General features: G+C 48.5%; 1 protein-coding gene across 1 annotated transcript in view; it reads right to left on the bottom strand.

Moving 5' to 3' along the window:
- The window catches only part of shank3b (SH3 and multiple ankyrin repeat domains 3b), a 39,295-nt gene that overhangs the window by 18,510 nt on the left and 8,285 nt on the right, over positions 1–12,500 (bottom strand). Inside the window, exons 10-15 of the mRNA XM_030046063.1 lie at positions 7,395–7,461; positions 7,059–7,278; positions 4,770–4,945; positions 4,524–4,637; positions 4,293–4,368; positions 1,502–1,584 (exon numbers count right to left, since the gene is read on the bottom strand). Coding sequence (XP_029901923.1) covers positions 1,502–1,584; positions 4,293–4,368; positions 4,524–4,637; positions 4,770–4,945; positions 7,059–7,278; positions 7,395–7,461 — 736 coding nt within the window. The remainder of the gene's footprint in view (positions 1–1,501; positions 1,585–4,292; positions 4,369–4,523; positions 4,638–4,769; positions 4,946–7,058; positions 7,279–7,394; positions 7,462–12,500) is intronic.

Here is a 12,500-nt window from a genome sequence, read left to right as displayed (position 1 = left end):
CCAGGAACAATTTGACCCCCAAAAATATTTAGAGCTGATTATTCATTCATTCATTCATCTTCTAAACTGCTTATCCTCACTAGGGTCGCGGGGGGTTGCTGGAGCCTATTCCAGAGCTCACAGGGCGAAGGCAAGGAAACACCCTGGACAGATCGCCAGTCCATCGCAGGGCAGCTGATTAATTGTGCCATTTTAAATGTCCCTAAAATGTTGTGAAACACCTCTAAAATCCTTTTAATGATCAGATGTCCTGTAATGGTCAGATGTCCTGTAATGATCAGAGGTCCTGTAATGATCAGATGTCCTGTAATGATCAGATGTCCTGTAATGGTCTCTCCTGTGTTCCTCTCCTGCAGAGTGTCAGCTCTGTGCAGCAGCAGCTGTTAGCCTGAAGCTGCTGAACATCAGCATCACAGCCTGTCTCTCTCTCTCAGAGAGTCAGACAGGAAAATCCTCTCAGCCGTGACGCTCTCCTCATCTGGACTCGTTGTTCAAGGGGATCCTCAGTGATTGGGCAGGCCACGTTTTGGCAAACAGCTGATTGGCCAGGGGGCGGAGCTTTAGGTAGGATTCAGTCCTGTCCTGAAAGGACAGGTTTCCTGTCCCGATCAGATACAGAAAATCCGGAGTGGAGCCTGAAGTTACCTTGCTAACGCCTTAATCCCGCTTCGTGATACAGGCCTCAGGTCTCTCAGGCCTGAGCTTCGTCTCAGTGACTCCTCAAGGAACCGATTTCTAAAAATCATCAAATCAAATTCTCTGTCCTGAAGCTTCGTTCCATCCAGAGGACTGTCGCTCACATCAGTGGTTGTGACGGGCACAGCTCAGTCCACTGCGTCCTCTAATCTTCCATCCAAAACATGTTTGCTAGCCGTTTTTATTTAGTGTTTACATGATGCATGACAACGCTCTGCCTCGTGCTGCATTCAGGGGAACTTGGGAACTTCTCCGAAGAAGAAGAAAGTGAATTTTCCCCCACAAGGTACACCGAGGAAGAGAGGGAATCCATTTTCCTGAGTTGAAACTGTTGTGGAAGCGTGGCGCTGGCTCGTGTCAGAGGACGTCGACTCAACTCGACTGCAGAACAAACAGAAAACCAGCCACGACTGTCGGGGCAGGGCATCGGATACGATCCAATCACGGCTGCGATGCGGGTGCCTCAGGCCTTGAGGCTTGGTGTGATGTCACCATGATGTCACTATGACATCACTAAGTCAACTAGCCTGAGAAGGCAGTCAACATGTGAGGGCCCGAGCCTTGTTCATGTTAGTTATTATAATGTTATCTAGCGGTTTATAATCCCTCTGATCAGAACAAACAGCTGCAGCTGCTCGCTCAGCCTCCAACACGCAACGCTGCAAAATATAAACCAGCTGCATCTGGAACGCAGACGAATTACAGCCGACAGAATAAAGAGACAGAAAACACTGAAGGCCTGGACGAGGACAGAGACTTCAACTTTTATTTTGACAGGTTTCACCCAGAATGCATCTCTTCCTACCTTTAGCTCCTCTCAGGACGAAGCCGAATCCCTCGCTCTCCCTCTTCTGCAGCACGGCTGTCTTCTCCTCAATCACATAATCACTGACACACACACACACACACACACAACACACACAAAACACACACACACACACACACACACACACACACACACACACACACACACACAAAACACACACACACACACACACACACACACAACACACACACACAGAAAGGTCAAACATTTAAAAAAATTGTGCTCTCTCCTCCTCTCGTCCTCTGTGGCGGTCAGAGACAGGGTCAGGGTCAGGGTCAGAGTTTGGGTCAGGCACAGGGTCAGGGTCAGGGTCAGGGTCAGGGTCAGAGTCAGAGTTTGGGTCAGGGACAGGGTCAGGGTCAGGGTCAGAGTTTGGGTCAGGGACAGGGTCAGGGTCAGGGTCAGGGTCAGGGTCAGAGTTTGGGTCAGGGACAGGGTCAGGGTCAGAGTTTGGGTCAGGGTCATGGTCAGGGTCAGGGTCAGGGTCAGAGTTTGGGTAAGGGACAGGGACAGGGTCAGGGACAGGGTCAGGGTCAGAGTTTGGGTCAGGGACAGGGTCAGGGTCAGGGTCAGGGTCAGAGTTTGGGACAGGGACAGGGTCAGGGACAGGGTCAGGGTCAGAGTTTGGGTCAGAGTCAGGGACAGGGACAGGGTCAGGGACAGGGTCAGGGTCAGAGTTTGGGTCAGAGTCAGGGACAGGGACAGGGTCAGGGTCAGAGTCAGGGACAGGGACAGGGTCAGGGACAGGGTCAGGGTCAGGGTCGGGGTCAGAGTTTGGGTCAGAGTCAGGGACAGGGTCATGGTTAGGGTCAGGGTCAGGGTCAGAGTTTGGGTCAGGGTCAGGGTCAGGGTCAGGGACAGGGTCAGTGACAGGGTCAGTGACAGGGTGTGGGTCAGGGTCAGGGTCAGGGTGTGGGTCAGGGTCAGGGTCAGGGACAGGGTCAGTGACAGGGTGTGGGTCAGGGTCAGGGTCAGGGTCAGGGTGTGGGTCAGGGTCAGGGTCAGGGTCAGGGTCATGGTCAGGGTGTGGGTCAGGGTCAGGGTCAGGGTCAGGGACAGGGTCAGTGACAGGGTCAGTGACAGGGTGTGGGTCAGGGTCAGGGTCAGGGTGTGGGTCAGGGTCAGGGTCAGGGACAGGGTCAGTGACAGGGTGTGGGTCAGGGTCAGGGTCAGGGTCAGGGTGTGGGTCAGGGTCAGGGTCAGGGTCAGGGTCAGGGTCATGGTCAGGGTGTGGGTCAGGGTCAGGGTCAGGGTCAGGGACAGGGTCAGTGACAGGGTGTGGGTCAGGGTCAGGGTCAGGGTCAGGGTGTGGGTCAGGGTCAGGGTCAGGGTCATGGTCATGGTCAGGGTCAGGGTCAGGGACAGGGTCAGTGACAGGGTGTGGGTCAGGGTCAGGGTCAGGGTCAGGGTGTGGGTCAGGGTCAGGGTCAGGGTGTGGGTCAGGGTCAGGGTCAGGGTCAGGGTCAGGGTCAGGGTCAGGGTCAGGGTCAGCAGCTGTAGAGTCTGCAGCCGTGATGGCAAACCAGCTGCTGCCCCCGATGAACATGTTATTATGATTATTACTGATGTTGCAGCACCTTTAGAGTTGGAGTTACTGCTGTTATCACCACTGTGTTACTATCCAGCCCCGAACTGCATCACTCGGTCCTACAGTCTGATCCTTCCTCTGTCTGTCTGTCTCCCTGTCTCTCTCTCCCTGTCTCTCTCTGTCTCTGTCTGTCTCTCTCTCTCCCTGTCTCTCTCTGTCTCTCCCTGTCTCTCTGTCTCTGTCTGTCTCTCTCTCCCTGTCTCTCTGTCTCTCTGTCTGTCTCTGTCTCTCTCTCTGTCTGTCTCTGTCTCTCCCTGTCTCTCTCTCTGTCTGTCTCTGTCTCTCCCTGTCTCTCTGTCTCTGTCTGTCTCTCTCTCCCTGTCTCTCTGTCTGTCTCTGTCTCTCTCTCTCCCTGTCTCTCTCTGTCTCTGTCTGTCTCTGTCTCTCTCTCTGTCTGTCTCTGTCTCTCCCTGTCTCTCTCTCTCTGTCTGTCTGTCTCTCTGTGCTGCTCTTGTTGGAGGTGTTGCTTCATGGGTTTGGTCGATATCTGTTGGGTTTCTGTGAAACTTCTCTTATGATTTCATTCTATTCAAATAAATTGAATTGAAATTGAATTGAAACTGAATTGAATTAAACACGTACTGTTTACATTTTACTGAGGACCATTTAGACTCAACTGACAACAAACCATGAGTTTCCATGGTTCTCATTGACTGTGTTACCTGTAGGAGGTGTGATACCTGTGTGTCACCTGTAGGATGTGCAGTGACTGTGTGTTTCCTGTAGGAGGTGCAGTGACTGTGTGTTTCCTGTAGGAGGTGCAGTGATTGTGTTTCCTGTAGGAGGTGTAATACCTGTGTGTTTCCTGTAGCAGGTGCAGTGACTGCGTGTTACCTGTAGGAGGTGCAGTGACTGCGTGTTACCTGTAGGAGGTGCAGTGACTGCGTGTTACCTGTAGGAGGTGCAGTGACTGTGTGTTTCCTGTAGGAGGTGTAATACCTGTGTGTTTCCTGTAGCAGGTGCAGTGACTGCGTGTTACCTGTAGGAGGTGCAGTGACTGCGTGTTACCTGTAGGAGGTGCAGTGACTGTGTGTTTCCTGTAGGAGGTGTAATACCTGTGTGTTTCCTGTAGGAGGTGCACTGACTGTGTGTTACCTGTAGAAGGTGCAGTGACTGGGTGTTACCTGTAGGAGGTGCAGTGACTGTGTGTTACCTGTAGGAGGTGCAGTGACTGCGTGTTACCTGTAGGAGGTGTAGTTGTCGTAGGAGCCCACAGTGTAGTGTCTGAACAGTCTCTTGGTCCGGTCCTCCCTCGTCTCTGAAAACAACATGTTTACATCTGATCTGCTTGACGTGACAGGTGAAGCTAACGCCTTGAGCGGGTCATACAGGTGAATGTAATCCTGTCGGAGTGGGTAAACAATATATTTGTGTATGTATTTGTGAGTATTGCCCAGGTGTGTGTGTGTTTACCCAGCCGCGGGTCATACTGTCTCATCTGGACTTCTTCCACACAGTCGGCAGGAAACCAGCCGGTTCGGCCTTTCACGCTTCCTTCCCAGAATCCTCCTTCACCTATAGACAGAACTGTACATATATTCTGAGTTAGTTCCATTATTACTGCTGCCTTCCAGGAGCCTTCCTGTGTGTCTGACCTTTGACCTCTCCCTAACCTTTGGCCTGTCTGTGTCTGATTTTGAATCTGTCTATCTCTCTGACCTTTGACCCTCTCTCCTCGGTGCAGCTGGATCTCTCCGGGACCCTGGGGAACGTGAGACCGGGTGGCGATGAAGGTGCGTCCTGGCACGGCGCTGTACAGCCTCCTCTTCCTCACCTGGGGAGTGGGGGGAGGAGAGGCAGGGGGACTTGACTCCACATGACCCCCCCCACTGGGGCTGCAGACAGACGTACAGACAGGTGAGACAGATGGTCGAATTTGACTCTGAAAGCTCAGGTGAGTAAATATCACAGGAGACTTTGCAGTTAATCAGCTGACAACCTCATTAGCCAGAGAGCAGCCATTAGTGAAGGCTGATACGTTTACCACCTAAATAACACTGAGCAACACCAACACTGTTAGCAACACCAACACTGTTAGCAACACTAACACTGTTAGCAACACTAACACTGAGCAACACTAACACTGCTAGCAACACTAACTGCTAGCAACACTAACACTGTTAGCAACACTAATACTGTTAGCAACACTAACACTGCTAGCAACAACACTAACACTGTTAGCAACACTAACACTGTTAGCAACAACACTAACACTGTTAGCAACACTAACTGTTAGCAACACTAACACTGTTAGCAACACTAACTGTTAGCAACACTAACACTGTTAGCAACACTAACACTGTTAGCAACAACACTAACACTGTTAGCAACACTAACACTGTTAGCAACAACACTAACACTGTTAGCAACACTAACACTGTTAGCAACACTAACTGTTAGCAACACTAACACTGCTAGCAACACTAACTGTTAGCAACACTAACACTGCTAGCAACACTAACTGTTAGCAACACTAACACTGCTAGCAACACTAACACTGTTAGCAACACTAACACTGTTAGCAACAACACTAACACTGTTAGCAACACTAACACTGTTAGCAACAACACTAACACTGTTAGCAACACTAACACTGTTAGCAACAACACTAACACTGTTAGCAACACTAACACTGTTAGCAACAACACTAACACTGCTAGCAACACTAACTGTTAGCAACACTAACTGTTAGCAACACTAACTGTTAGCAACACTAACTGTTAGCAACACTAACACTGCTAGCAACACTAACTGTTAGCAACACTAACTGTTAGCAACACTAACTGTTAGCAACACTAACACTGCTAGCAACACTAACTGTTAGCAACACTAACTGTTAGCAACACTAACACTGTTAGCAACACTAACTGTTAGCAACACTAACTGTTAGCAACACTAACACTGTTAGCAACACTAACTGTTAGCAACACTAACACTGTTAGCAACAACACTAACACTGTTAGCAACAACACTAACACTGTTAGCAACACTAACACTGCTAGCAACACTAACACTGTTAGCAACACTAACTGTTAGCAACACTAACTGTTAGCAACACTAACACTGTTAGCAACAACACTAACACTGTTAGCAACACTAACTGTTAGCAACACTAACACTGTTAGCAACAACACTAACACTGTTAGCAACACTAACACTGTTAGCAACAACACTAACACTGTTAGCAACACTAACACTGTTAGCAACAACACTAACACTGTTAGCAACACTAACACTGTTAGCAACAACACTAACACTGCTAGCAACACTAACTGTTAGCAACACTAACTGTTAGCAACACTAACTGTTAGCAACACTAACTGTTAGCAACACTAACACTGCTAGCAACACTAACTGTTAGCAACACTAACTGTTAGCAACACTAACTGTTAGCAACACTAACACTGCTAGCAACACTAACTGTTAGCAACACTAACTGTTAGCAACACTAACACTGTTAGCAACACTAACTGTTAGCAACACTAACTGTTAGCAACACTAACACTGTTAGCAACACTAACTGTTAGCAACACTAACACTGTTAGCAACAACACTAACACTGTTAGCAACAACACTAACACTGTTAGCAACAACACTAACACTGTTAGCAACACTAACACTGCTAGCAACACTAACACTGTTAGCAACACTAACTGTTAGCAACACTAACTGTTAGCAACACTAACACTGTTAGCAACAACACTAACACTGTTAGCAACAACACTAACACTGTTAGCAACACTAACTGTTAGCAACACTAACACTGTTAGCAACAACACTAACACTGTTAGCAACAACAGCAATATTAATCTCGGCTACAGTCGTAACAACAACAACAAACACTGTTCTAATCAGACAGTTACAGTTGGCAACTACACAACTACACAACAGTGTGTGTGTGTGTGTGTGTGTGTGTGAGTAAGAGAGAGAGAGACAGTGTTTATGTACCTCAGGCGGCGTGTGTGTCGTCGCAGTGAGTGTGTATGTGTGTCGTGGTGTGTTTCCAGGCTGTGGAGGGAGGGGCCAGGGGAGGAGGCGGGGCTTTCCAGAGCGTTGTCACTGGCTGAGCGAATGAGAGAACGAGGAGAGGACAGGCCACTCCCACCTGACGCTCTGGTCCCGCCCACTCTTCGACGCTTGGTGTATGATGGGCTTTCTCTGAAGGGAACTGCACATACACACACACACACACACACACACACACACACATACACACACACGAAAATAAATGTGAGGCAACAGACCCACACACACAGGTAGATGACACAACCAACAGAGACTCACCAACATCGGAGGTTTTGTGTATCTTTATAATTTCTGCAAGGTCAAAGTTCCCAGCAATGATCGCCACCTACACACACACACACACACACACACACACACACACACACAACAGAATATCTATTAGATAACATAAGGTAGTGATGCGCAAATCGGCTCTGACGCCCTCCAAATCCACTTCATCCACCTGCCACCCACCTGAATTATTTTGTCAGATTTAGAGACATTTGACTCTTCCTGTCCCTGTGTTGCTTTTTTTTTTTTTTTTTTTTAAAGATTTTTTCTTTTGCACTTCTGCTTTATTTGACAGTCACAGTAGAAAGAGACAGGAGGCAGGGGCGAGAGAGGATGACATGCAGCAAAGGACCTGAGGTCGGATTCGAACCCCGGTCGCTGCCATCGGGACGAAGCCCTGGTAAACGGTATGTGCTCTGAACCAGTGAGCCACCGGGGCGTCCCCTGTGTTGCTTTTTAGATGTTTTAAATGAAGCGGTGTGTTGTATTGATGTGTGAATGTTTTAAGGATTTACTTTAAAGATCAGAGCTGCTGCTTTTGGTAACCGTAAACCGGGAAAATGGCACAAATCCAGAGTTCCTGCTGACCTCAGTAGTTATCAGACTCTCCTATTGGTATTTTCCTCCCAGCTAAAAAATGCCAAAACCACTTATTATCAGGAGAAAATCAGCAACACCGAAGACACTTGGAAATTATTTTTAGCCTTTAACTCATTCCTCAACCCTCCGCTGCCACGACCACCACCTCTGCTTACTGCAGACGGCTTGGCATCATTTCTTACTGATGAGGTTTCTGCCACCAGTGATCAGTTTTCTGAGCCTGACCAACTCAGCATCTAAGCAGCTGATGGGCCCTCATTCTCTCACTGACCAGCGTCACCGAGGAACAAGTCTCCAGACTTATATTCAACTCTCGTCCTAATACCCGTCCGCTGGACCCTGTACCCTCCAACCTCCTGCAGGACATTTCACCCACACTCACTGCTGCAATGACACACACTTCAACTCCTCACTCACTATGGGTTTGTTCCTCACAGCCTTTACACAGGCCTTCCCCACTGCTAAAGAAAACTACACTCAACTCATCTCTGGTTGAAATTTACACTTGAGCGCACAGTCTTTAACCAAGTCTCTGAATTTCTCACTCAGAATAACTTACATGATCCAAACCAGTCCGCCTTCAAAAGCAGACTGCTCTCCTGTCAGTCCTCTGTCCTACCTCTGCTCGACCAATCAGCTGCCTTCAACACAGTTAACCAGCAGATCCTCCTCTCTGCACTCGCTGAGCTTCTCAGGATCTGCCCTCCCTGCCTCTCAGGGAGATCCTTCATGGAGAGAGGAAGAGTCTGAAGCCTCCTGCTGGTCCACAGGAGTTCCTCAGGGCTCCGTGCTTGGTCCCCTTCTCTTCTCAGTACACACCTCCTCTCTCGGTGCAGTCTTCCTCTCACTCCTCCTCTCTCGGTGCAGTCTTCCTCTCACTCCTCCTCTCTCGGTGCAGTCTTCCTCTCACATGGCTTCTCATAGGTCCTCTCATGCTGATGGTACCCAGCTCCTCCTGTCGCTCCACCCAGACGCCCCCACAGTCTCTGCGTGGATGAAGGAGCGCCACCTTCGGGTCAACCTATCAGAGACTGAGCTCCTCGTCTTCCCAGCCAGTCCCTCTGTACAACAACAGATCAGCATCCAACTGGATTTCACTCAGCTCATTCCGACAAAATCTGCTAGAAGAGTTGCTCGGGTGTGATGACTGATGACCAGCTGACCTTTAAGGAACATGTGACCTCCGTGGCACTGTTGTTGATTTGTTGATTTGGCCTGTACAACATCAGGAGGATCAGACCACACCTGTCTGAACCTGCAGCACGCCTCGTGGTCCAGGTGCTGCAGCTCCTTCCTGGCAGGGCTCCCGGCGGCGCTCAAGCCTCTGCAGATGGTCCAGCAGGTGGCACTGCACCTGGTCTTCAGCCAGCCCCAAACAAACAGCACACGTCGCTCTGCCGCTCATATCCCTCCGCCGGCTCCCAGCTGCTGCTCGCATCAAACTCAAGACCTGGACTCTCTGCTGCCTGCAGAGCAGCAGCCAGACCTGCTCCTGCCCACCTGGCCTCCCTCCTCCAGGTGTTCGCTCCCTCCCGGCCTCCTCGCTCCGCCGTGCAGCAACGCCTGGAGCCTCCAGCACAACGAGGCCCTGAACCAGCAGCTGGACTCTGCTCCTCTGTGGCTCCTCGCTGCAGGAACGAGCCGCCAAACTCCATCCCACCTGCAGAGTCGCTCTCAGTCTGTAAGAGGAGGCTAAACCTGCTCCTCAGGGAGCAGCTGCTCACCTGATGGACTGTTAAAAACATTCTGCCTCCATGCTCTCCTCCCTCCTCTCTGCTCCTCTGTGCATCTCCTCTCTCTGCTCCTTCTCTCTCGTTGCCTCTCCTCTCCTGACCACATGCCACCAGCCTGTATTATTTAAGCTGTGCCTCCCCAACAAAATGTTTATCCTAAATGATTTTATCACTTATAAAGATCTTGATTTTATGTTTTTAAGATAAGATAAGATAAGATAACACTTTATTTATCCCCCATAGGGCAAATTTAGGTGTTACAGGCAGCAGCATAAGGAGAGATGATTCAAAAACAATGGACACAGTATACAAAATATACAATAAATACAATATACACAATATAACAGTGGCAGTGTGCAAAATCACAGCAGCAAGTGTGTACTATCACAGTGCAGCTTTATACCGTACTGGAGTTAAACAGTCTGATTGCAGTAGGGATAAAGGACCTGAGGAAACTCTGCTGCTGAAGGTGCTGCTTAGGGCGGGGGGGGGGGGCTCATGCAGGGGGTGGGATGGGTTGTTGATGGTTGATGTCAGCTTGGCTAACATGCTTCTCTGACCCACGTCCTCAATGGTGTCCAGAGGGCAGTCGGAGACAGAGCCAGCTCTCCTGAGCAGTTTGTTCAGTCTGTCCCTCTCAGAGCTCCACAGCCCAGCAGACACTGCAGAGACTGCAGATGCCACCACCGAGACACAGGAAGTGTTTAACAGTGTCCTACAGACTCCACAGGACCTCAGTCATCTTAGCAGGTGGAGACAACTTTGGCCCTTCCTGTACAGGACATCTGTGTTTGTCCAGTCCAGTTTATTGATGAGGTGTACTCCCAGGTCTGTACGCCGCCACGATCTCCATGTCCCGACCCTGGATGTTCACCGGTGTGATGTTTGAGTTTGAGTTTGAGTTTATTAAGATCCCCATTAGCTTTTGCAAAGCATCAGCTATTCTTCCTGTGGCACCTTCCTGTGGAAGTCAATCACCATCTCTTTAGTCATCTCTTTAACTCAGTGGCCGTGGTGGTGGACTTGCTGTAGTATAGAGAAAGCACTTTAAATGTATTCAATTACCTGTCAACAATTTTTTCTTTCTTTTCTTTCTTTTTTTTTTTTATCATACTAAGCCATGACAGGATTGTCATCAGTGGTGATTTTAACTTAGATTTTAACTATCTCACACACAGTGACTCCTTGACACACAATTTTAAAATTTTACTTGAGGATCTGGACCTCACCCAGCGTGTAAGTGAGCCCACCCACCTTCTTTGGAACACACTTGATTTACTTATATCAAATGGAATATGTGTTACTAATTTCTCTGTGATTGATTTCACATTGTCACACTTTTGTGTGTCTTTGATACCCTGTTGCCCGCACCAGTGATAAAAAAAAAAGAAATGATTGTCTGAAAAAGGTCAATACTCACCAAAACCCAGCACAAATTCTTGGAGCTGGATGCATCCAACATACCCAACATAAATGACTCTGTAAATGAAATGGTCTATTGCTTTAATCATAATCTGACCAGTATTTTAAACACAGCTGCAACACTTAAGGAAAAAAAGAAAAAGTCAATAAAATATCACCATAGATGACAGATTCTGTCCGTGAGTGCAAGAGATCTTGCAGAGCAGCAGAGAGAAGGTGGAGGAAAATGGGTCTAGACATCCATTATAATGTTTAAAGGGACCGAGGGTTAGCTTTTAACTCTGCCGTGCGCTGTGCTAGAAGAGCCTGCTTGTCCAGGATCACCAGCGACAGTAACAAGAACCCCAGGACTCCGTTTACAACCATAAACACGCTGCTCAACCCTGCGCCTGCCAACGACCTCCTGGACCAAGCATCCTCTGCCAGATGTGGAGAAGTTGCAATATTCTTCTTGGTTGGCCTCTCTGGGAGTGTTTTAGACATATCAAGGAGAAAGGAGGAAGTACGAGTGAAGCTGCCTTGGTCCCTTACTTTTCTCGTTATGCTTCGTCTGGGAGACGTTATCAGAGGACATAAGCTTCATTTCCATAGCTACGCCGATGACACACAGCTGTGAATTGCATTAGACCAGAGTCTCCTTTTTAACATCTGCTTTGGCTGAGGTAAACATCTGGATGCAGACCGACTTCCTTAAATTAAATAACAAGAAAACAGAAATTATACTGACTGGTCCGCAAACCAAAAGAGAATTGGTACTAAATGCAGCTCAGTTCAGAGCTGCATTTTACATCACACATAAACACAGCTGCACAGCAGCTTTCTGTCCTTCATTTAAGGAATATTGCAAAGGTATGGCCACTCCTATCCCAATAAGACGTTGAGAAACTAGTGCATTTATCTCTACCAGACCGGACTTCTGCAATGCTCCTCTGACTGGTGCTCCAAAACAAACCGCTGACAAACTCCAATTAACTCCACTGACTTTTAACGAGAATGCGACAGAGAGCAGATCAGCCCGGGTTTAGCTAACCTGCAGTGGCTCCTTGTGTCTTTTAGGATTGAGTCTAAAGTTCTTTTACCCGTCTATAAGGCTCTCAGTGGGTTAGGACAGGCGTACATCACTGATTCTTTGTGGTTTTCTAATCCTTCACGGCCTCTGAGATCCTCTGCTGCTGGTTTTTAAAATACAAACTGAGAATCTGCAGCGCAGCCTTTTTTAGTTGTGCACCAAAGTGATCGCATTTCCTACCCGAGGCTATAAGAGCTGCAACAAGCTCTGGGAACTTTTTTAGACGACAATTAAACTTATTTATTTAACATTGCTTTTAACTGTCATGCC

This window comes from Myripristis murdjan, chromosome 23, assembly GCF_902150065.1.
Source record: "Myripristis murdjan chromosome 23, fMyrMur1.1, whole genome shotgun sequence".
Lineage (NCBI taxonomy): Eukaryota > Metazoa > Chordata > Actinopteri > Holocentriformes > Holocentridae > Myripristis > Myripristis murdjan.
The sequence above is the reverse complement of the archived record's forward strand: the minus strand, read 5'-3'. Positions and strand labels throughout refer to the sequence as shown.